The sequence below is a fragment of the Populus euphratica genome, unplaced genomic scaffold (assembly GCF_000495115.2).
Source record: "Populus euphratica unplaced genomic scaffold, PopEup_1.0 scaffold377.1, whole genome shotgun sequence".
In the NCBI taxonomy this organism is placed as follows: domain Eukaryota; kingdom Viridiplantae; phylum Streptophyta; class Magnoliopsida; order Malpighiales; family Salicaceae; genus Populus; species Populus euphratica.
The window spans coordinates 160,603-184,976 of NW_011500270.1; the positions used below are offsets into that span (position 1 = coordinate 160,603).

Here is a 24,374-nt window from a genome sequence, read left to right on the forward strand (position 1 = left end):
GCATTAGGTATTGAGACACCCCTACGAGCTTAGTAACTCGGGTCGCAGATACTGATATGTAGATAGTGCAATGTTTGATTTTCTTAAGCTTTTCTCCTCAACCCATGTAACGAGCGTTGGGCTAATAGCTCCCAAGTCAGTTGACTTTAGGGTATTAAGTGTTAAAACACTCATTCAAGCTTAATTGCTTAGGTTAGGAAGGCTACGAAACCAAACTTATCTATATTTTTATTATCATCATTTTTTTTTGTTTTTTTGTTGTTTTTTTTTTAATTATATATTATCCATTTCCCTTAGTTGTTACCTTTAACAAAATAACATAAATAATGCAATAATCTAATGTGCAACCCACAATCATATGTTAAAGTGTGTGTGTGTGAATTAAAATTCAAGAATACATGTTAAATGAGCATATGAGCAGAATTAAGTAATAACAATGCTAGAGTTTGTAAACTTGAATATTTCAAGAAGTATTATGATAGACCTTATTAAGAATGGTTACTAAGGTGCATCTCAAGAGTCATAAAAAGATCTTCTTTACTCTGCCATCATAGTAACAATAAGTTTGCACAAGCTTTATGAAATAAAAAACACAGTTAGTCATAAAAATAAGTTGGCAATTGTCCTGAAACAAGAAAATTGACAATATTAGCAAACCAAGGCATTGTAAAGATGGAAAGTAAAGATTCATCAGGAAAGTAGTTATCGATTGGTGTGATGTCAGTTTTCGAATCTGTTGTCAATCTTGACAAATGATTTGGAACAACATTTTCGCTGCCTTTCTTATCTTTGATTGTGATATCAAATTCTTGAAGTAATAAAATCCACTGCACCAATCTAGCCTTATAATCTTTCTTAGAAAGAAGATATTTCAATGCTGCATGATCACTGAAAACAACAATTGGTGAGCCAACATGATAAAACCTGAATTTTTCACATGTAAATACTACTGTAAGTAATTCTTTTTCAGTGGTGGTATAATTCATTTGAGCACTATTTAAAGTTTTACTTGTATAGTAAATCACATAAGGTTTCTTATCTTTTCTTTGTCCCAAAATAGCACTTACGGCATAATCACTAGCATCACACATTATTTCAAAAGGTAATGACCAATTGGGAGGTTGAATGATAAAAGCACAAGTAAGTAAGTTTTTAAGTTTAACAAAGGCTTCTTCACAATGTTCAGTCCATTCAAAAATAGTATCCTTTGTTAGAAAGTTACTTAAAGGCTTAGATATTACACTAAAATCTTTGATGAACCTTCTATAAAAACCAGCATGTCCTGGGAATGATCTAACATCTTTAATAGATTTTGGTGTTGGCAAGTTCGCAATTAACTCAATTTTAGATTTGTCAACCTCAATTCCTTTTGATGATATAATATGACCAAGTACAATGCCGTTTGTTACCATAAAGTAACATTTTTTCCAATTCAGCACAAGATTCTTCTCTTCACACCTAGTCAAAACCTTTTCTAAGTTAGTCAAACAATCATCAAATGAATCGCCAAAAATAGAAAAATCATCCATAAAAATCTCAAGAAAATATTTAACCATATCACTAAATATACTAAGCATGCATCTTTGAAGCATGGCTGGTGCATTACATAATCCAAAAGGCATCCTTCGATATGTAAAAGTACTAAATGGACATGTGAAAGTAGTCTTCTCTTGATCTTCCAGTGCAATTTTAATTTGGTTGTAACCTGAATAGCCATTTAGGAAACAATAAAATTCATGACCTGTAACTCTTTCTAGGATTTGATCCATGAAAGGTAAAGAAAAATGATCTTTTCTAGTCATTGAATTAAGTTTCCTATAGTCAATGCATATGCGCCAACTAGTAACAGTTCTAGTGGGAATTAACTCATTGTTCTCATTTGTTATCACAGTGACTCCAGACTTTTTGGGTACAACTTGGGTAGAACTTACCCATTTGCTGTCAGAAATAAGGTAAATGATTTCATTATCTAGAAGCTTAATGACTTCATTTTTCACAACTTGGATTTAACCTTCGTTGCATTTCCCTAGAGGGTTTAATATTTTCCTCCAAATAAATTCTATGTGTACAAATCAAATGACTAATTCCTTTTATATCAGCTATGATCCATCCTAACGCATTTTTGTGCATTTTCAGAGTTTGTAATAACTTACCTTCTTGATGTGCATTAAGTTTGGAAGAGATTATTACCGGAAAAGTTTCATTTTCTACCAAAAATGAGTATTTGAGATTGGATGGCAACGACCTCAAATCAGGTTTGGGTGGTTGAACACTTGAAAGTATGGACTTAATTGATCGTGGTGGCAATTCATCAATTTACGACCTCCAATTACTTATCTTTAATTCTTCCTAAAAATAAATCATTTGTAAATCATTAGATTCATCAATCTCAATTTCATTAGAAGTGGTTGGAAATTGATCATGAATTAATTTTTCAGTAAAGTCCACTTCCTGTAAATCATTATCATCTCTAGGTTGCTTGTAAATGTTGAAAATATTCATCTCCAATGTCATGTTTCCAAATGATAGCTTCATCAGTCCATTCCTACAATTAATCAATGTATTAGAAGTTGCAAGAAACGGAAGTCCTAAAATAACAGGAAATGAATTACGTACTTCAACAGGTTGTGTGTTCTAGACAATAAAATCCACAGGATAAATGAATTTATTGACTTATACTAACACATCTTCAATTATTTCTCTAGGCACTTTTATAGATCTATCGGTAAGTAAAAGAGTTATAGAAGCTGGTTTTAACTCACCTAGATTGAGACTCTGAAAAACTGAATATGGAAGTAAATTCACACTAGCACTAAGATCAAGTAAGGCTCTTTTAATTTTATGTTCTCCAATGAAGCAAGAAATTATAGGACAACCAGGGTTTTCATATTTCAAAGCATTATTGTTTTGAAGAATGACACTTACTTGTTCGGCTAAAAAGGCTTTCTTTTTTACATTCAGTTTTCTTTTTACAATGCATAGATCTTTCAAAAAAATTAACATAGAAAGGAACTTGTTTAATAGCATCCAACAAAGGTATATTGATTCTTACCTGTTTGAAAGTTTCAAAGATTTCAGAGTTGTGATTGACTTTTCTTTGTTTGGTCATGACTTGAGGAAATAGAAGTACTAGCGGGGAATCAGTCGTTTCTTTGTAATTTTCAGATTCAACCCCCTCCTTACCCTCAGAGATTGACTCATCATCTTTCTCACAAGGTTCAAGAGTGGGTTTTTCAATAACCTTTATCACTGCGAAGAATAATGACTAATTTAACTTAATCCATATGTTGGCTTCTAGAACTGCTTGCATTTGCATTGTATTGCCTCTTGGGATTTTATTGTGGTTGAGATGGAATCTTACCTTTCTCTTGAAAACTGAGAGCAGATGTTAATTTTGCAAGAGTGTCTTTAAAATCTATCATGTTTTGAGAAAGTTGAGTATTGATTATCTCTTGCTTTTAATAAAGGCATGCAATGTTTCCTCAAGATTTCTTCTAGGAGGTGGAGCATAAGGAGGTGCATATCCATGAGAATTTTAGAAATTATGGTGTGCTTGAAACGATGGTTGTGAAGTTTGTACATTGTTATTATCACTCTTCCAACTGAAATTTAGGTGATTTCTCCAACCAGGGTTGTATGTTTGGGAGTATGGGTTGTGGTTGACCCTTTGGAAACTGTTTAAAGCATGGGCTTGTTCATGGAGACATTCTTTAAAAGAAGGCAAGGTTGGACAATCGTTGGTTGAGTGTTCATTTGTTTCACAGATTTGACACACAATGTTTTCAACAGATTTTAATTGACCACTCTTTTTTAATTCTAGTGCCTCGACTTTTCTAGCTAAAGATGCAAACTTGGCTTGAAGGTCATGATCTTCCCTAAGGTTGTACATACCTCCACTAGATGTATGAGGTTGAGTTTTACTCGGTGCCTCATAAGTACCCGCGGTGTCCCAATTTTGAGCATTTTCAGCTAACAAGTCTAAGTACTCCATTGCTTCATCAGGGTCTTTATCTTCAAAAGTTCCATTGCACATCAATTCAACCATTTGCCTATCTTTAGGTGTTAACCCTTCATAGAAATGTGAAACCAATCTCCATGTTTCAAAACCATGATGAGGGCAAGTACTAAGCAAGTCTCGATACCTATCCCAACATTGGTAAAATGTTTCTCCTGGTTTTTGAGTGAAAGTGGTGATTTGTCTCTTGAAAGAGTTTGTTCTATGAGATGGAAAAAACTTCTTTAAAAACTGTTGTTGCATTTCATCCCAAGCACGAATGGATCCTGGTCTTAAATTTTGTAGCCATGTTTTAGCTTTATCTTTTAATGAAAAAGAAAAAAGCTTTAATCTGATGGTGTTCATGCTACAATTTAAATTATTATATGTGTTGCAGACCTCCTCAAATTCCCTTAAATGCAAGTATGGATTTTCCAATTCCAAACCATGAAAAGAAGGTAAAAGTTGAATAATACCTGGTTTAAAATTAAAATGAGATGCATCAGGAGGAAAAACTATGCATGATGGTGCACTTGTTCTTGTGGGATTCATGTGGTCTCTAAGTGTTCTAGCACGGTTATTCTCATTATTCTCATTATGAAGTGATTGATTATCTTCTTCGGCCATATTTTCTGAAAATGATGAGGATACCCTACAAAGTCTACCACTTGATGTACGTGACCACACTCTCATGCACGTGTAGGAATAAAATAAAAAGAAGAACAAGAAAGCAAAAGAAGGAGGAAGAAAACAAAATAAAAAGAAACAAAAGAAAAGAAACAAAGTTATATACAAGAAAAGTGAAAAGAGAAAATAAAATAAATACTATAATTTATACAAGAACTTACCTCCCCGGCAACGGCGCCAAAAACTTGACACGACTAAAAGATTGATGTCTTCTCCCAAGTGCAGGAGTGTCGAAGTAATAAATAACCCGGCAAGACCGGGGTCGAACCACAGGGAGGTTAATTGTACAAATTATAAACAACAATTATAAAACAACAATAACAACAACAACAATAGTAATAATAATAATAATAATAATAATAATAATAATAGTAGTAGTAGTAGTAGTAGTAGTAGTAATAATAATAATAATAAAGAAAGAGAAGAAGAAGAAGATGATGAGAACTTTGAGATGGAATATTAATGTAACGATTAAACAATGATAATAACAAATGTCAAGGTTAGAGGTTCCACTAATGGTATATCAAACAAGTATAGTATAAACTCTTATTATTGAATTGGAAACCACACACAAAGGAGGTTCCAATCAGATTATATATTGTTAACATGATTACATTAGTCATCTTATTCAATTAATGCTAATACTTGTAAATCTCGTCAAGCATTCATGATTATAACTTATGTTAACAACAAATCAAGTTCCTTTCATAGCTCAGGTGTCGGTTATACCATACATTATGGGCTATGAAAGTGCCAAGCATTTGTTGTACCAAGTGTTATACAACATAAATCAAGATTAGTCATTTAACAAGCAAAGTATTAAAGAGTGAACAAGATAGCAAATATAAAACATGTTAGTATCAAACATTAAAGTCCATATTAAGTTTACATTATACTTATTCTTACACCATTAGTGTAACCTTTTCACCTTGACATAATTAACTTAGCTAGACATAATGAAAGAAAGCAAAATAGATAAACAAAATAAGAACATAAAAGTTAACTAAGTAAAGGAAAGGAAATGAAAGGCATAAACTTAATATTAATGAAAACAAAGCATAAAAAATACAAAGAGAGAAAGGAAGAGCATGATCTTGATCTGAACACCAAGATGCCTAAATGCATGGCAAATGCCTCCTTTTATAGGCCAAAAATGGGAACTATTGATTTGATGACTAATTGATAAGTGGGTGACCAACTTTTGACTTGGTGACAATCCTTATCTTCTCTTGTCTGCCCAAAACGTCATTGATAACGTCAAAACTGGAGCCAGTTGCAAACATGAAAGTTGTAGGCAATTGTCTCAGCTTTCTTGTGTAAAAACTTCAGCTCATTTGGACTTCTAGAACTCCAGATATGGCCAAAATACCGAACAGTGCTCGGGCTGGAAGACAGATTCGGGCTTCTTTGTTGTTGCTACAATTTGGACTTGATAATGGCCTTTTTAGATCTTGGGCTCCATATGAAAGTTGTAGGCCTATGTCTTACCTTTCCATCCATATAAATTTGACCTAAATCTGAGATATATAGCTCCAGATATGACCCATTTACCGAACAGTGTTCCGGTTTGGATTGCACCGACATCTCTTTTCTAAGTTTGGCCATCTCTTTATCCTTGCAATTTAAGTTCTTCAAGTCATCAATCAATCCTTTCATTTATGTGATAGGCCTGCATTAAAAATAGACATTTACCATAAATTAAAGGTATCTTATATTATTAAATATATTATTATAAAACATGCTTTGGTTAAGGAGTTATTGATACTTCAAGTGCAAAATGATGATATAAAACCTTGATAAAAATGCACTTTTAAGTACTAATCAACTTTGTATTAATGGATTACATTAATTATGTAGTAGTAATTGTTATGTATTTATTTCCATGTTTAATTTTGTATTGATGAATTTGTGCATTGATTGTCATGCATGCATTAATTTTGTATATCAATTGATATATGTTAATATGCAATTAAATGTCGTGTGATATACATTTGTAAAGTTGATTTAGTTATTGAGATGATAGATGACTGAAACTAGTGTTAATAACACTAATACACCAATTACCTGGTAGTGTAGGTAGTGTAATTTTATTTATTTTTAATTAAAATGTTTAATTTGAAATTGGTAATTTATTGAAATCTTAAAATATATGTTATTTTAAGTATATGATCCGTACATAATTAATTATGATAATTATTATAGATATTGTTGATGAACGTAATGAGCTTTTGATTTTAAATGCAATGTGAAATTATTGTTGGCATAATTAATGTTAAAGATATATTTGCATGTTTCACACATCAATCAGGAAAAGTTGGAAAAGAAATATGTCTATTTATAAATATTGCTTAATTGGAAAAAAGAAGAAGAGAGAAACCATTTAGAAAATACATTATAGTCAAATTATTGTTGGCATAATTAATTAATGTTAAAGATATATTTGTATGTTTTACACATCAATCAGGAAAAGTTGGAAAAGAAATATGTCTACTTATAAATATTGCTTAGTTGGAAAAAAGAAGAATCAGAGAAACCATTTAGAAAATATATTATAGTCAAATTTCCATTGCAATTAATTAATTCTAATATTTATGGTTTAAGAAATATGAGGGCAAGGCATGAGAGTGTTTATTTCATCACATTTATATATTACTTTTACTCGATGATTATTATTATTATTATTATTATTATATAATAAAATAAAAATTTTAAATTGCTTCATAAAATACATGAACCTTGTCAATAATCAATTAGATATGAGAATAAGAACTTTACAAACTAATAGAAGACGTGAGCATTTTTCTAATTTGTTTTGAGAATTATGTGATAAAAGAGGAATAGAACAACAATTGACTATTCTTGGAACACCACAACAAAATAAAGTTATGAAGAGAAAAAATGGAAAATTGATAGGTCAATTATGACATAAGCGAATTTTTCTATCATCTATTGAGGTGATGCATTATTAATTGTAACATATATAGTTATTTGTATACCCTCTAAGTTAGTTATAACTACATCATATGAATTATGGATAAAATGTAAACCTAACTTTAGTATTTTGAAGTCTTGAGGTTATGTTGCTTATGCTTATGATTCTTCTCATAAAAATAAAAGACTAAAATGACGTTTAGGAGTGCTTTTCAAAAGTGCTTCTGAAAAAATTTGAATTTTTTGTTTTACTTTAAATTAATATGTTTTTGATATTTTCAAATCATTTTGATGTACTAATTTCAAAAATAATTTTTTAAAAATAAAAAAATATTATTGGCATACTTTTCTGAGTGAAAAGCACTTTGCAAAGCAACCACAACCACACTCCCAAACACGCTTAAGTCTATGAGGAAAAATATATCTTTATAAGAAATTTTAAATACTTACATGTTTTTATATGTGAGAAAGAAAAGGTAAATATAAATGAATTTGAATAACAAGATGTCACATTCTTAAATAATGATTTTCCTTGCAAGGAGAAAGTAGGTCAAGACCTATATATTTATAAAACTCATGAACAGAATGCTTCTACTATATAAATCCAAACGGGTATACTTCCAAGTGGGAGAAATTTAAGGGATGATGAATTAGTTTCAACTCAAACTCAATTGTTATCCATGGTGAATCCATAATAAATTATTGGTTCAAGTGGGAGTAATATTGCCATTGATTTATCAATGAATCAATTTCAACTATGATGAACTATAAATTATAGCATTCCACAAGATGGAAAGGAGAAATAAATAAATAAATAAATGAAAACTTTATATGCCTTGTTAAGAAAAATTAGATTAAAGATATGGAAAAAAATGGTTTGAATATATGAAATCAAACCAAGTTTGGAAATTGGTTTATTTGCTAAAAGAACACAAGGTCATTGGAAACAAGTGGATGATTAAAGTAAAGTGAAAAACTGATGGTAGTAGAAAAAATACAAGCTTGATTAGTGGCTAAAGGATACACATAACATAAAAGAATTGAGTATATAAAGCTTTTTTCAACTGCTATGAGGCTTGCCTTGATAAGATTGATTCTAGCTATAACAATTAATTTAGATCTTGAATTACATCTAATGGATGTAAAGACTCCTTTTTATTAATGGAGAATTAGAAAAAGAAATCAATATGAGACAACCTATAAGTTTCGTCAAGGAAGGTCAGGAACACAAAGTGTGTAAGGCTTTTGGAGTCAACTTATGATCTAAAATAGTTTTCATGACAATGGTATATTCAATTTCACAACGTTATCAATTTCTAATTACATAAGTTGTATGATATGGATACATGTTTGTGTTTAATACACTTGTTAAAAGAATTATGAGAAGTATGTCAGACAAAGAAAAATTTAACCTTCTCACACAAGCAGTCATCTTTATTATATTGTGATTAATGGAGATGAGACAATTTAAAGTTTGTTATTTAAGTAATAAGAGAGTGTCCAAGCATAATAAATGAAGTGTCAGTGTCCCTTCAATAATATATATATATATAGCTTTGATCCTTAGTGATTATTTTAAATATCATTTTATGTGTTTTAGTGCCATATATAGTTTTTGATGAGTCAAAAGTGAATGGATAGATAAGTGAACTCAAAGTTAGACATTGAGTATGTCTAAACCATCATATGTATGGTATTATTGATAAAGACATACACTCCAAGGAAAAGGAGATGATATTGTAGCATATGTTTCATAATATGATCAATAAGGGTAATACAAATTAAGATATCAATTTGATATTATGTAAGACATTAAAGATTAGAAGTTATCTTTATTTGTTCTCTTATGACTCTTGTCTATTTCAAGTAATCTTTATTTGTCCTTTTTATGACTCATTTAGATTTGATGTTCGCTATCTTAGTATGTTGCCAAAAGATTATGAACGAATCGATTTATAGGGGCGTTACTTGAAAAATGAGTGAAGTAGAAGTTAACGAAGGAAGAAAAACAAATTATTTTGGTATTATCACATCAAGTTGTATTCATTGGTCAACGAATTATGTTTGTTAATATGATAAGATATAATTATGAATACAAGAAGTATAATTAATGAAATTGTGAGAGATAAAAATGTTACAAATGATATAGGGTATTATATACTATATATATTTTATGTCCTATAATTCAAGAAGATATATATTCCTAGTAGTTGAGCTCTTGAAATATGCCTAGTCATACAACTCTTTGTTAATTATGAATATTGCAAAATCAATAAGAGAGTTGATTCCACCATGTGGGAAGAGAAGATAATCAATAAGAGAGTTGATTCCACCATGTGTGAAGAGAAGATGAAAGAAAAAAATGGATTTGAATCACCTATGATGGATCAACACAATCCTCTTAGGATATGTTTATAGTGTTTCTTCCCACTACTATTTTTTCCAACATAAACTATAATTTTTTAAATAATAAAAGCAAAGTTAAAAAATGACTAAACTATACAATGTAAAGTTTAATTTACCCAACAAAAAAAAAATGCATGTTTTATATGATCAACATATAGTAAAATGAGCGAGATTTCATTACAAGGAATGAACATGATGGTCGACAGTAAAGGATGTGAGATGCAACTAGGTTTTTACTTGGCATGGAGAATGAGATTACGCAGTAAAAAGAAGAATTCATATGATTGTAAAACTTTTGTTGTAGCAATTCCATCAGAGTATATAATTGTGGTTTTAGATAATCCATAAGTACTTGTTTTTGTGTTACAATTTGTTTTTTAAATTATTTTTTGTTTTTAAAAAATATTATTTTGATGTTTTTAAAAGATATTTTGAATGATTTTGATATGTTGATATAAAAAATAAATAATTAAAAAATTATTATTTTAATACATTTTCAATTAAAACATACTCTATTTTGAATGATTTTAATACACTACAATATCAAACACACAAAAAGCAATCGCCACTTTAGTTGGGAAGCATTAAATTCGAGCAGCTCCTGGATGGAGATGGTAGCTCTATAATGAATCTTTGAGACCTAGTAACAATTCAAGTACATAACCTTCCAATTAAATCTGTGTTCGTAATTGTCAGCATCTACGTATGGTTGATGAATGCCAAGATGGATTCGGAAAGTCCCACCGAGGACATTCTTGTTTGGATGCTCCATTGAAGGACTTAAAGACACTTCCAAACACGTTGAACTTGCAGAAGCCCGTGAAATACCAGCTGCACTTGTGACAGGATAAGGAGAATTTGGCAACACAATTAAGATGTTAAGAGGCTCCTGGTCCATGTTTGTTAGATGTGGTTATACCTGATAGCATCCTGGAGACAAGTGATATCATAGGCGAAGTTACTGAGTAAATAACTCTTTAGAAGAGGAAAAACAGGAAATAATTACAAAGAGCAATAAAAAGGGTAGGCCTTTCTAGGTCAAATGCCTTTAGAATGCCATTGCATGTTGCCTCACTATTATGGATCATACAACAAAACTACCAAAATAAGGAAAATACTTTAGCTATTCTATTACTTCTCTTTTTCTGTTTTGGGATTCTTTTAGCACCTTGGCATACTCCAAGATTTTCAATTGCTCAACTTCGACTCACCTTTCCTATAAACAATCCGATGTAAATTACTTAATCAGCTAATTATCATATGCCAAACTAAACTAGACATGTGACATCCTAATTCCAATTGAAAGTAGGGTTGCTTACTTGAGATTGGCTTCTCTCTAATAACTGAACAATAGTTACTTCAGATGTCTCCTCATTTAAATGTTGAATAAAGCATAGGACGAGGGCTGGCAGTTTCATATCATTCTCTTTTCACAGCAAGTACTCCCTTCTCTATTCCCTGCAAGAACTTCCTCTCAATTGTAATTTCTTCAAGAACTTGACATAAAAAGCTGGGTTAAAATCAAGCAGGTTCTCTGCAAAAGGCTTCAATGACAGGAAACAAATCGTTACCTGATTCAGAACTGAACTCCTCAACTGAAGGAAAGCAGTAATTCATCATGTCGAAAAAATATAAAAGACTTCCTAATATAACATATCCAGAAATTTTGACACCAGAATTCAAATTCTAATATTGGACTTGGTCAGAATATTGTAGTTCATTATTTGATCCATGGGCAAAATATAAAGGCCTCTAGGCCCTCCTCCATTCACCACTGCTAGCAAAAAGAAAGGCTGAGCTCTTCCGTCTTGAACACTCAAAGTTCCAATTCCTTATCTTTCAAAGGGTTTCTTCTTCAAGAAGATGATACGCAAGGAATACCTAAAAGTATAAACTTCTGATAAACAGGTAGATATCTATAGACAAGTACTAAAAGTTCTTTTCACTCATCTTGAACATGGTAAGAAAAACAAAAGTTGATGGCATATACCTCAGTGTTGAGAAGCTCGGGAGCATGAGAATGTGAACCAAAAGTACTTTACTATACTGCTTTGATGTCCTTAAGCCTCTTTCGGTCACCAAGAAGCAAACCAGGACGAGGAATGCGGGCTTTTGTTCCTATTATTTATAGTATTATAAGATAGAATAAGAGCTCTCGCTTTTTCTGTTATCAACTTAATTAAGATCCCAGTGTTTGAAACAAAATACCCACTTCCACTCACAAGACAACAAAACATTAAGACTTCTCAACTTGATTGTGGAATGTAAGGTATAAAACTGTACCCAGGAGCCTTTTTTAAATTTCTTTCTTCCATTAATTTTCTCATCTTCCAAGCATTATCCCATGAACCAGCTGCAGCATATATGTCTGCTAAAACAACATAGTTCACTGAATTTTCTGGATCCATTCTGAAAAGATGTATGGCTGCTTCTTCTGCAAGGGGCATATTGCCATAGATGTAGCATGCACCAAGAATGGCACCCCAAAGCGAGGCATTAGGTTTGATATTCATCTTGTATATCAAATTATAAGCTTCTTCCAACAGCCCTCCACGTGCAAAAAGATCAACCATGCAAGAAAAATGTTCAGCTCGCGGTAGGATATTGTATTTGCTGATCATGTTTTTGAAGCACTCCCATCCTTCGCCTGTCAATCCACAATGATTACAAGCAAAGAGAAGAGATAAGAATGTAATGTCATTTGGCTTCAAACCTTCGTACTCCATCTTCTTAAACAGGGCAATTGCTTCATGTCCATGTCCATGGTTCCCATATCCAGTAATCAATGATGTCCATGAAATCACATTTTTCTCCTCCATCTCATTGAAAGCACGGTTAGCATCTTTAATCTCTCCAGATTTTGCATACATATCAATAAGAGCATTTCCCATGGCCACATCATAAGTGGGTTTACATTTTAAGGCAAGAGCATGGATTTGTCTTCCCACACTCAAAGATGATATGTTAGCACATATATTAAACATGGAGCATAATATAACATCATCTATCTTCATGTGCATCTGCTGTATTTCTTTGAACAAATCCAGGGCCTTGCTACTGTAGTTACTGTCCCTTGCATATCCAGTCATCAGTGCCGTGCAAGATATCATATCTTTCGTTGGCATACTTCTATATAAGCAATGAGCACTTGCTAAGCTTTCACATTTTGCATACGCATCAATTAGCGAACCACTCAAAGAAATATGTGATCCATAACCTAGTTGGATGATCAATTGATGTATTTGGCGGACTCTGATGACATCATTAGCCATACCGGACGCCTTTAAAACACTCCCAAAGGTGAAAAGATCAGGGCCCATACCTATTGAGTGCTTGTATTTCAAGTATATCAGAGAAGAACCCACACAAACAAAAATATAACAAAGAACAAAACGTTTTCTTTCAAGATTTTAAATAAAAATAGTGATACCTTCTTGCATCATCGAACGAAACATTCGAAATGAATCACCAGAAAAACCCTGAACAGCATATCCGCCAATTATTGCATTCCAAGAAACAACATCCCTTTCTTCCATCATTCCAAACAAGTAACAAGCATCCTCCATCTTTCCACACTTGGAATGCAAATCAAGCAAAGCGCTTTGCACGATCAGATTACTAGCAAATCTACTCTTCTCGAGACACCCTTGTATTTGCATCCCTCTCTGCAAACACCTCAAACCAGTACATGCGCGTAACACGCTCCCATAAGTAAACTGATTGGCCTTAAAACCTGCTCTAAGCATGTCTAAAAACACCAATAATGCATCTTGGTAACACCCATTTTGTGAGTACCCAGAAATCTGAGCAGACCATGACACAATAGTTCTTTCAGGCATTCTATCGAACATCTTTCGTGCACTGACTGTATCACCAAGTTTCGAGTACAATATGATTAACTTGGTGCTTAGGTGAAGATTTGAAGCAAACCCGTTTGTTAAAATTTGGTTGTGAATCAAATGGCCTGGTTTTTTAGCTTTTGTTTCAATGCAAAGTTGCAAGCTTTTCATGTAGGAAGAGTAGTCTAACTGGGATGGGTTAGAGGCATTGAATTTTGGGTGTGCTTTGGAAAGGTAGGCAACCGTTTGTGTGTTTGGACTCCTCATGGTTTGATCACGAAACAAGATCGGGGTGCTATTTATGGTGATTAATTCTGTATAAGGTTGATTTTCAAATTTTTTAGTCAAAGGTTTAGTTCAGTTGGGTTTTGATTCACCGGAGAATTTCATGTTCTTGGATTATTTTGCAAAATAATTTTTATTTGAAAATATATTTTTAAATCGACCAAGCAAAGCTCTGAGATGAACAACACTCGAAATAAATAAAGGAAGCAAGTTGCAGCGCAAGAACTGAAGAACACATGTGCCGTGGTAGGCCATGCAAGATGACTCCAGGAGAATCTTGTTTTGCTGTTTATCCAATTGTCTTGCAGGCTCAATATTTCAACAATGCTCTACCAAAATTAACAACAGTACTACTGCTGAGTTATAAATTGAGAGTAATAGAAAGTTCTACTCTGGCCTGAATTTCTTCCACTGATTGCAAGGCCAAAAGACTGAATTTCTTCCACTGATTGCAAGGCCACAAGATAATATAATCAGTTCAACCATATTAATAGTGCAAGGCTATTATTCCAGAAGACGATGCTCAATATTTTGTTTTCCTTTGGTTTCTTTCAATTTTATTCTTTATTTTTTTTTATTATTATATAATTAAATAAAAAATATTTTTTAAAAAATTAAATATAATTTACCATTCCTGTCATGGATTTAATTTTTTGACAGATTAAAACTATAAAAACTGATCAATTTAATATATTTAATTTTTATAAAATTAATTTGTTTTTTATAAAATTATTATAGATTTATCATTTAGTTTATGAATTTAACATATTAAATTATAATCTAAATTAATGTAATATTTTATTTTTATAAATTATTAACTTTAATTAATTTTTTTTTTAATTCAAGTCATGGTTTTGATATTAGTTTAGAAGTTGTTTATTTATGTGACTGTTTCTGCTTCTTGAAGCAAACCATAACAAATAATTATTTGCTAAAACAAAAAAAATATAGATAAATATAAAGATAATTATTATTTATATGGCCTAGTGCATTTCATGTTTAAAATGTAGGTAAATGCAAAATAGCTTTGAGTTGCTTTTTTTTTTTTTTTGTGTAGAGTGATTTAATTCATTTTGTACTGTGTATTTTTGTGAAATGAATAATAATTTTTTTTAGAAAATTAGTGCAAAATGAATTAAATCACCCGTACTATTTACATGAATAATAAAAAAAATTCAAAAAAATTAATATTTAATATTATTCAATGATACTATGTAAATTAGAAGAAGATCGCATGATGATGTAGCATTTGCAAAATTTGATCATAATTTTAATTTTATTCCAGATAATATTTTACCTGATTTTAGTGCACGCTCAAAAAATCATAGAAATTGTAGTCTTTTTCAAATGAATTTGGTATATAATGGAATTGTAAATAGTTTAATGAAATAATAAAAAATATTTTGTAAAAAAATATTATTTATTTCATGATATAATAGAAGTATTTACAATATTTAAATTTAAAACCATCAATATTAATTTATATTTTTTAGTTATTTTATAATCTCAATTAAAAATTTTTTTTTTAACCAAACACATTAAATTACTTTTTATTCAATCTCAATTTTAATTATAGTTTTAACCAAATATATATAAATATTAAACTAACCTCAATTAAAATATTTTTTATAAAATAATTTTTAAATTACAATCATAAAAACTACTTCATAAATTTTGCATGCGTACCCATGAAAAAATATCATTAAAAGAACATTCACTTGCGTAAGAACACAGAATATAATACAATGAAGAATATGAATTTAAGATATATGATTTTAATTCAAGTCATGGTTTTGATATTAATTTAGAAGTTATTTATTTATGTGATTGTTTCTGCTTTTTAAAACAAACCATAACAAATAATTATTTGCTAAAGCAAAAAAAATACAGATAAATATAAAGATAATTATTATATATATGACCTAGTGCATTTCATGTTTAAAATGTAGGTAAATGCAAAATAGCTTTGAGTTGCTTTTTTTTTTTTTTTGTGTAGAGTGATTTAATTCATTTTGTACTGTGTATTTTTGTGAAATGAATAATAATTTTTTTTAGAAAATTAGTGCAAAATGAATTAAATCACCCGTACTATTTACATGAACAATAATTTTTTTTTTCAAAAAAATTAATCTTTAATATTATTCAATGATACTATGTAAATTAGAAGAAGATCGCATGATGATGTAGCATTTGCAAAATTTGATCATAATTTTAATTTTATTCCAGATAATATTTTACCTGATTTTAGTGCACGCTCAAAAAATCATAGAAATTGTAGTCTTTTTCAAATGAATTTGGTATATAATGGAATTGTAAATAGTTTAATGAAATAATAAAAAATATTTTGTAAAAAAATATTATTTATTTCATGATATAATAGAAGTATTTACAATATTTAAATTTAAAACCATCAATATTAATTTATATTTTTTAGTTATTTTATAATCTCAATTAAAAAAGGTTTTTTAACCAAACACATTAAATTACTTTTTATTCAATCTCAATTTTAATTATAGTTTTAACCAAATATATATAAATATTAAATTAACCTCAATTAAAATATTTTTTATAAAATAATTTTTAAATTACAATCATAAAAACTACTTCATAAATTTTGCATGCGTACCCATTAAAAAACAAGGGAAAAGGAAAAGGGAATGATAACGGGATTTGACACATTATTTGAAGGCGAGGACAAGTCTGAAGAGGAAGAAAATAAGAAAAAGAGATAGGAAAAAGAAAGTGAAAACGAAGAGGAGGATGCATAGTTTTTAAACCCGGCCCGGTTTAAGGCCCGAGTTCCGAGTTTTGACCGGGTCACCGGGTTTTGATCGGGTCGGCAGTGTCAATTTCTATTTTAAAAAAAATTCAAAACGACGTCGTTTTAGTAAAAAAACAAACAAAAGTCAACGGGTTGCAACCGGGTTTTGCTGGGTCATCCGGGTTTCCGGGTCAATCCGCCAGATCGGCCGGGTCATGGCTCACCTTATTTTTTCATCAACCCGGCCCGGTTCCAGCCCCAGATCGGACGGGTCCCGGGTCAACACGCCGGGCCTGACCAGGTTTTAAAACTATGAAAGGATGAAGCATATAAGAGAACCCGATATATAGAGAGAATCTTTCATGACATGGAGAAAAAAGAAACGAGTACATGAAGTTATATTGTAATCCAAAGAGCAAACAAAAAGCATAATGCACTTACGTATTAGCTCAGCAGTGAGAGAGACTTCTTCTCTTTCTCTACACCTGAATTTAAGTTTTATTATACACATTTATTATTCCCATGATATTTTATATGTTTACACCTGAATTTAAGTTTTATTATACACATTTATTATATGTTTTTTTTTTTGTGTATAGAGTGATTTAATTCATTTTGAATTGTGTATTTTTGTGAAATGAACAATAATTTTTTTTAGAAAATTAGTGCAAAATGAATTAAATCACCCGTACTATTTACATGAATAATAAAAAAAATTCAAAAAAATTAATATTTAATATTATTCAATGATACTATGTAAATTAGAAGAAAATCGCATGATGATGTAGCATTTGTAAAATTTGATCATAATTTTAATTTTATTCCAGATAATATTTTACCTGATTTTAGTGCACGCTCAAAAAATCATAGAAATTGTAGTCTTTGTCAAATGAATTTGGTATGTAATGGAATTGTAAATAATTTAATGAAATAATAAAAAATATTTTGTAAAAAAATATTATTTATTTCATGATATAATAGAAGTATTTACAATATTTAAATTTAAAACCATCAATATTAATTTATATTTTTTAGTTATTTTATAATCTCAATTAAAAATTTTTTTTTTAACCAAACACATTAAATTACTTTTTATTCAATCTCAATTTTAATTATAGTTTTAACCAAATATATATAAATATTAAACTAACCTCAATTAAAATATTTTTTATAAAATAATTTTTAAATTACAATCATAAAAACTACTTCATAAATTTTGCATGCGTACCCATGAAAAAATATCATTAAAAGAACATTCACTTGCGTAAGAACACAGAATATAATACAATGAAGAATATGAATTTAAGATATATGATACACCTCACAATTTAAGATATATGAATTTTTATTTATTTATTTATTTTAATTTTCTTTTTATATTTTTTTAAAAATTAAACCACCTCACAATGAAGCTTAAAAAATAACCTTGTGGATGGATAACCATTCACTAGTCCGGATGGATGGGAGGTTGACAGGCGATTATTTTTTTTTCATTTATTATAAATGTAGGCAACTAAATATGCCTTTCGAAGTCAGGAGATTCGAGACAAGTTGATACAAATTTATTTTGTGCTGGTTCATCATGTTATAATCCATCTCCAACGTGAAAAATAGAAGAAACAAACAAATACATGTGAGAATAAAATATCATTAAAAGAACACAGAATAACTTAAATCTACAAATATTAAAAAACCAAAATTTTCTCACTACGAAATCTAATGTTGATTTTCTCATCAAGACAAACATTTGAGCAAATGGGGAAACGCTATATAAACATCCAAAACTGTGTTGTACATTCACTTGCCGGGTTGCTTGTCTCCTTTCTTAAACTTCTTAGATTTCTTGTGCTTGAAGCCTAAATACTTTTCAACGTCGTCTTCTTCGTCGTCATCTCCACCCCTCCTCTTCTTACCCCCACCTTCTTTAAGTTTCTGCAGATGTGTTTGATCACAAGTTATTCTAATTAATATGAATATGAATATCAGCAAAAACAACACCAATGACAGCAGCAATGATTTTGAGCAAGTTAATAAATACCGTGTGAGAAATTCTTTTGGCATCAATAACACGATCCAACAACATCAAGACCTCCTCCTCTTGAGCGGGAAACTCAGGCAGTTTTTTACCTGTAACATTGCATAACTGCTTAGCCTCTAAAGCACTTGTTTAAAAATGCCTCCCATAAACAAAATTGCAGTTTCAAGCTTTACCTATAAGATTCTCTATCTGTAGATACCACTCCAGTTCATACTGATTTACTAGTGAGATTGCAACCCCAGATCGCCCTGCACGAGCAGTTCTACCAACACGATGAATATAATCCTGCAACATATTGAGAATCAGAAAGGTGATTGTCTTGATATGACTCCTTTCTTTCATCTACTAAAACCAGTAATACTAAGTGCATAGATGAAAAAGTTCAGATACACAACACAACATAACGAGGAGCCAGCCATATCAGAAAAATAGACACACGGGGGAGGAATCTAAGGAAGGTCCTTTTTTCTTTTTGTCTTTTTTTAAAATTAAGAAATAACATGTGGACATTGATAGTTTAGATCAAAAGAACTTGTCTACTGCAGAGAAATATGGTATGCTATTTGATAAGAGTTGGAAATCAGGGTTCTGTTTGGTATGATTTTGGCAAATTGATTTAAGTTGTTTTTTTAACTTTTCACTTTAATAAAAATAAAAAAGTCATAACAAAATTGAGTCAGTTTTGATTTAGAATCTGTTTGGTATTATTGTGCTATGCTTCGCTATCTTGTTTCGTGTTGTGAGACATAAGCAATGTTTAATAACTAGTTATTGAGTTTTGCTTATAAATAATTAAAGTAGCTAAATAGTGATTGGTTGAATTCTACTGTTGTGTTTTTGGGATATAAAATGACCCATAAGTACCATAATAAAAACATCTAAACAAATACATTTCATTTAAATTAAATGACTTGTGACTTATTAAACTAACATAACATTTGAATATATTTTTTCTGAAAGTAATTCTTAAGTTCTGAAAAAAAAAACGAAAAAAACTTGAATAAGGTGATAATATATATATAGGCACATCTTTTAATCAATGATATAAAACAAAGATTTTGAGATATGATTATGCAATACACTGGAATATTTGGGAAGTGTAACTCAAAAAACAAAAGGGAGAAAATTGTCGTTTTAATTAACAAATTAAACCTCACAATAAGCAAATGTGCTTTGCAAGGGATACCCCGCCTTGTTTCAAATGAAATGCAATTTTCTTTTAAAGTGACACATGTTTAGAATTCAAAGCAAAGCATTTATCAACCAAACATTGCTTTTATTAGCTAAAAGCCCTTTAAAAACACATCAATGCCAAACAACACTTCAATAAAAAGTTCAATTTATAACTTCTAACTTATTGATTCAAACTTATATTACTTCTCTTCATCATAAAAGTTGTTGAGTCAACTCTTACCAAATATACTTCTACTTTACTCATTTTTGTCACTAGTTATTTATGAATCATTTTTGTAACAAGTTATTTATGAATATTAACTTTCGAATTATAACTCGCAGTCAAAAGTCATTTTTCATGATTCAATGCAAACAGAACCTAGGTCTAAAACATGGCACTCTAAATGTATTCTTGTATGAATCCACACAAAACTAGCAGATCTAACCTTAGAGTTTGAGGGGATGTCGTAGTTTATAACCATATCAACAGATGGAATGTCAAGTCCCCTACTTGCCACATCAGTGCATATTAGAATATTGCACTCCCTTGCCTTGAACTTGTTTAAGGCTCCAAGTCTCTTTGGCTGCCACAAGCATATTATTAACAAAGTGAGTGCAGATCTAGTAATCGCCATTTAAGTAAGGAATTGAAGTGGAGATTAAAAAAACCTCATCTTCATAAATGAAGCAAAATCAAGCACTAAACACTACAGTTGAGGTGCTTGTACCTGACTCATGTGACCATTAATAGGGATGGCCCTGAGACCAAGATTTCGAAGAACCAAAGCCAAAAAGCTAGTTGCATCGCATGTTCGAGTGAAAACCATGGCAGTACTATTGGACATTTCAGTCAGAATGTATACAAGATAGCAATCCTGTAAGCATGAAAAATGAAGCAATTGTAAGAGTAACATTGAGAACTATGGCAAAAGAAAAACCAAAAACACTGGAAGCAATTCTTGACTGAGACATCAGAAATACATTAAATAACAAATTTCTACACACATTGAGAGTTATCAAGTGTGTAAGCATGAAGCCAATACATATAAGCTCAACAATACCACGTAGTTCACAAGTCCTAAGGCATGCACTTGATTAGCAATAAATTGGGGCATGCAACCAAAGATCTACAAAAAGAATATTGCATTTTGAAGATAAATGTACACCTTGTACAATGTATTTTTGAAAAAACATGTACCAATATAAGGAGGATCTTTCTATGCAGAATATTATATAGAAAACAAGATCCAGGAACCAATACTGTTTTTTGGCAGAAGATTAGAAAGTTAGGAGTTCAAAATTTTTTTCCTCCTTTCCTTTTGAAATCAAAAGAATTCCAAGACATCTGAATATAGGTATCAGAATAATTGGAAGTCACAAATTCTCTTTTATACCAATATGGAAATATAATTCGGGAAGAAAAACAGAAATGCACTTGTTCTTTTGTAAGAATCTTCAGAGATGGCCTTCACAGGCTCACAGAATAGAATCCCAGAAAATTTTTCAAAGACATTAGATCCAATCTTTTTTATAACCTCATACAAACTGATAGGATCCTTCCTTGAATAAAATGTTTGCCAAGAAAAACTCCATAATGAGCATACAAATAAGTTGAATTTTCATTGTACCAGTGTCAAACATCAAAAGTATATACTTGCTTATAAATTTAGTCTTTCTTTTGCAGTATCATATGAAGTAATGCCAAACAATGAAGACAGGACAGACCTTGTGCTTAGAAGGAACAAAACGATATTGCTGCTTCAGTGTGTCAACAGTGGAATATTTAGATGCTGCTTCAATCTGAAAGAATTGAAAGATGACACATAGTACCAAACCAATAAGGAAAACAAGTGGGAAGAATAAATAAGGGTGGAGTATTGTCATCATACCTTAACAGGATTTCTCAAACAAGCTCTTTGGAGCTTCTTCACCTGTAAAAAGAGAAGAACTTGATCAAACTTTCAGTATTCCCTCATTAATTTCTCTCTCCCATCTTTATGCTACCAATCCCATACACCTTTATTAATGATACCATGTAACTATTGTTAAATTGCTAATATTACATCAGCTGTTCTTCTTCTCACACTTTTAAGATGCATATGCAAATACCCTTTCACTTTATTGCATATCATACATGAGAAAAATCTAGAAAAAGAGTTAACCCCAAAATTTTGCAAAATTCATAGTAAGCCTCAAAGTTTTAACTTATGCAAGGACTTGGATCAAAATAAACAAAAGAATTGTGCATACATATAAAATACTTACCTTTTTTGTCATGGTTGCAGAAAACAGATATGTTTTTCTATCCCGCGGAATAACATTTAAAATTTCATCAAGGGATTTCTCAAACTCTTCATTCAGTAACCTGTCTGCCTCGTCTAGGACCTGGTCAACATACATAAAACCAGGAAAATATTCAATCAATTCAACACAAAGCAAGGATATTTTCCAAAAAAAGAACAATACAAAAGAAACTTAAGAATCTAATGGCTTGCACAGGGACAGAAAAATGAACATACCAGATACTTCAATGTACGAAGAGAAAAACCTTTGGTATTTGACAAATGATCCAAAAGGCGTCCAGGTGTTGCAACCTACAAATGAAGAAAGAAGCTGATAACCAATCATTCATGATTTAACAAAATTCATCATAAAAAATCCCTTATTCAATTAGTTCTACAATAGAGCAATTTGAATTTTACTTACAAATAATGAAAAAAATAAATACTTACAACAATATGTGGTCTTTTGGCAAGGATAAGAGTCTGTTGCACTATATCCACACCTCCAACAAGCTATTAAACGCAAAGAAACAGCAGAGAGAAAAAAAAGCAAATAAAGTTTACCATCAAAGTTCAGTGGACAATGTGCAGACAACGACAAGAGCACCAATTCAAATAATATGGAAAGTGAAAACTTACCACGCCACATCTCAAACCAATCCCAGATCCTAAAGCTTCAAATTGCTCGGCAATCTGAATTGCCAACTCCCTTTCAGAAAACAAAAACAACCAACAAAACAGAACAACTTGTTTATTATTTCCAACACTTGACACAATGAAAAAGAAAGGAAAACAACAACAGCTTCAAAAACATGACTTACTAGAAAACCAACCTTGTAGGGGAGAGAACGCAGGCAAAGAAAGGTTGAACAGATTTCTGTGAAGATTCAAGTAAGGCTTGTAATATAGGTAAAGCAAAAGCTCCAGTTTTACCAGAACCAGTCTGTGCTAAACCAATCAAGTCTTTCCCTGTATATATACATAGACACCCATTAAAGTCACAAACAAAATAAAAACGCCTAATTTGTTAAAAAAAGAAGAACAATCGTTTAAGAAAAGGTTAATAACCTATACCTTCAAGGGCATGAGGAACAGCCTCAACTTGAATCTTTGTTGGGTTTTTCCAACCCAAACTATCACATGCTTCAACCAATTGATCACATATTCCTAAGTCCTTAAAACTCTTCACTTCTTCTTTCTCCAATTGATCACATATTCCTAAGTCCTTAAAACTTTTCACTTCTTCTTTCACCTCTGCCATTGTCTCCCTCTCTTTTTGTTTAAAGTTTTGAACTTTAGGTGGTTGATTATAGGTTCAATTGAAAAATGAAAGTTTTAACAAGTGGGTTTGCTTAATTGATGGTGGAAGTGGCCGTTGCGCGTGAAAAACAGAGGTGAAGCAACTCGGGAGCTACTGCTAGGAAAAGGCGGTGGGAAGAGAGAACGAAGAAAACTGATATCAAAGGCTTTATTAGGGTTTAAGAGAGTGTAGGGTTCAAAAAATACTTTTTTGATCGGTATGTTTGTAAAAAATAACTTATTTTTTATATTTAATATTTTCAAAATATTTTTTAATGCTTATATTATAAAAACTAAGTTGAATTTTTTAATATTTAATTATGTTATGAAAAGAATTGAAAAAAAAACTTGTTAATATTTTTTAATTTTTTAAATTTATTAAAATAATAAATAATAAATTTTACATGTTAAAAAATTAAATAAAAAATTTTAAAAAACAATTTAATTTTATAAATTATCTTAAATAAAATAAATAACTATTAAAATAATAAAGATTAAATCTAACCTACAAAAAATTGAAAGATATAAAATTAAATAAATAATTATAATTTTATTAATTATTTCAAATAAAATAAGTAACAATCAAAAGAATGAGGATCGAATTTGATAGATAAAAAAATTCAATTAAAAAAATAATAAGAGAAAAGCAAATAACAATCATAAAAATAAGGATCAAAGT

At 30.6% G+C, this 24,374-nt stretch overlaps 2 protein-coding genes across 7 annotated transcripts; both read right to left on the reverse strand.

Annotated features, from left to right (window-relative positions):
- Window positions 1-10,561: 10,561 nt before the first annotated feature.
- Window positions 10,562-14,547, reverse strand: LOC105112971 (PPR superfamily protein). Of its 6 annotated transcripts, none has more exons than XM_011008920.1 (5): window positions 13,449-14,547; window positions 12,009-13,340; window positions 11,338-11,899; window positions 11,187-11,234; window positions 10,562-10,948 (listed from the first exon to the last, which is right to left on the reverse strand). In XM_011008920.1, the coding sequence occupies exons 1-2, from the start codon at window positions 14,122-14,124 to the stop codon at window positions 12,265-12,267; spliced, it is 1,752 nt and encodes a 583-aa protein (XP_011007222.1). In that variant the 5' UTR covers window positions 14,125-14,547; the 3' UTR covers window positions 10,562-10,948; window positions 11,187-11,234; window positions 11,338-11,899; window positions 12,009-12,264. The 6 variants fall into 6 exon arrangements, with proteins under 6 accessions (XP_011007222.1, XP_011007220.1, XP_011007225.1 ...); XM_011008923.1 differs by lacking the exon at window positions 10,562-10,948 and having other exon boundaries at window positions 10,955-11,234; window positions 11,338-11,562; window positions 11,791-11,899; XM_011008921.1 differs by lacking the exon at window positions 10,562-10,948 and having other exon boundaries at window positions 10,955-11,234; window positions 11,338-11,562; window positions 11,717-11,899.
- A 3,910-nt stretch (window positions 14,548-18,457) lies between these two features.
- LOC105112972 (DEAD-box ATP-dependent RNA helicase 10) lies at window positions 18,458-23,884 on the reverse strand. The gene is made up of 13 exons (XM_011008925.1): window positions 23,471-23,884; window positions 23,230-23,365; window positions 23,036-23,105; window positions 22,847-22,909; window positions 22,634-22,708; window positions 22,380-22,499; window positions 22,004-22,045; window positions 21,840-21,914; window positions 20,843-20,989; window positions 20,561-20,698; window positions 19,115-19,226; window positions 18,942-19,030; window positions 18,458-18,835 (listed from the first exon to the last, which is right to left on the reverse strand). The coding sequence occupies exons 1-13, from the start codon at window positions 23,655-23,657 to the stop codon at window positions 18,701-18,703; spliced, it is 1,389 nt and encodes a 462-aa protein (XP_011007227.1). The 5' UTR covers window positions 23,658-23,884; the 3' UTR covers window positions 18,458-18,700.
- Between the last annotated feature and the right edge of the window lie 490 nt (window positions 23,885-24,374).

What these genes read in the sequence shown, in the direction of transcription:
- LOC105112971 (XM_011008918.1), bottom strand. Translation starts at nt 14,124, where the DNA reads ATGAGGAGTCCAAACACACAAACGGTTGCCTACCTTTCCAAAGCACAC. An exon ending in TCGTTCGATGATGCAAGAAG is followed by an intron (nt 13,341 to 13,448) that starts GTATCACTATTT and finishes AGCACTCAATAG; the next exon opens with GTATGGGCCCTGATCTTTTC.
- LOC105112972 (XM_011008925.1), bottom strand. Translation starts at nt 23,657, where the DNA reads ATGGCAGAGGTGAAAGAAGAAGTGAAAAGTTTTAAGGACTTAGGAATA. An exon ending in ACATCCCCTCAAACTCTAAG is followed by an intron (nt 19,227 to 20,560) that starts GTTAGATCTGCT and finishes AATATGTTGCAG; the next exon opens with GATTATATTCATCGTGTTGG. An exon ending in CCAAAAGAATTTCTCACACG is followed by an intron (nt 18,836 to 18,941) that starts GTATTTATTAAC and finishes ACACATCTGCAG; the next exon opens with AAACTTAAAGAAGGTGGGGG.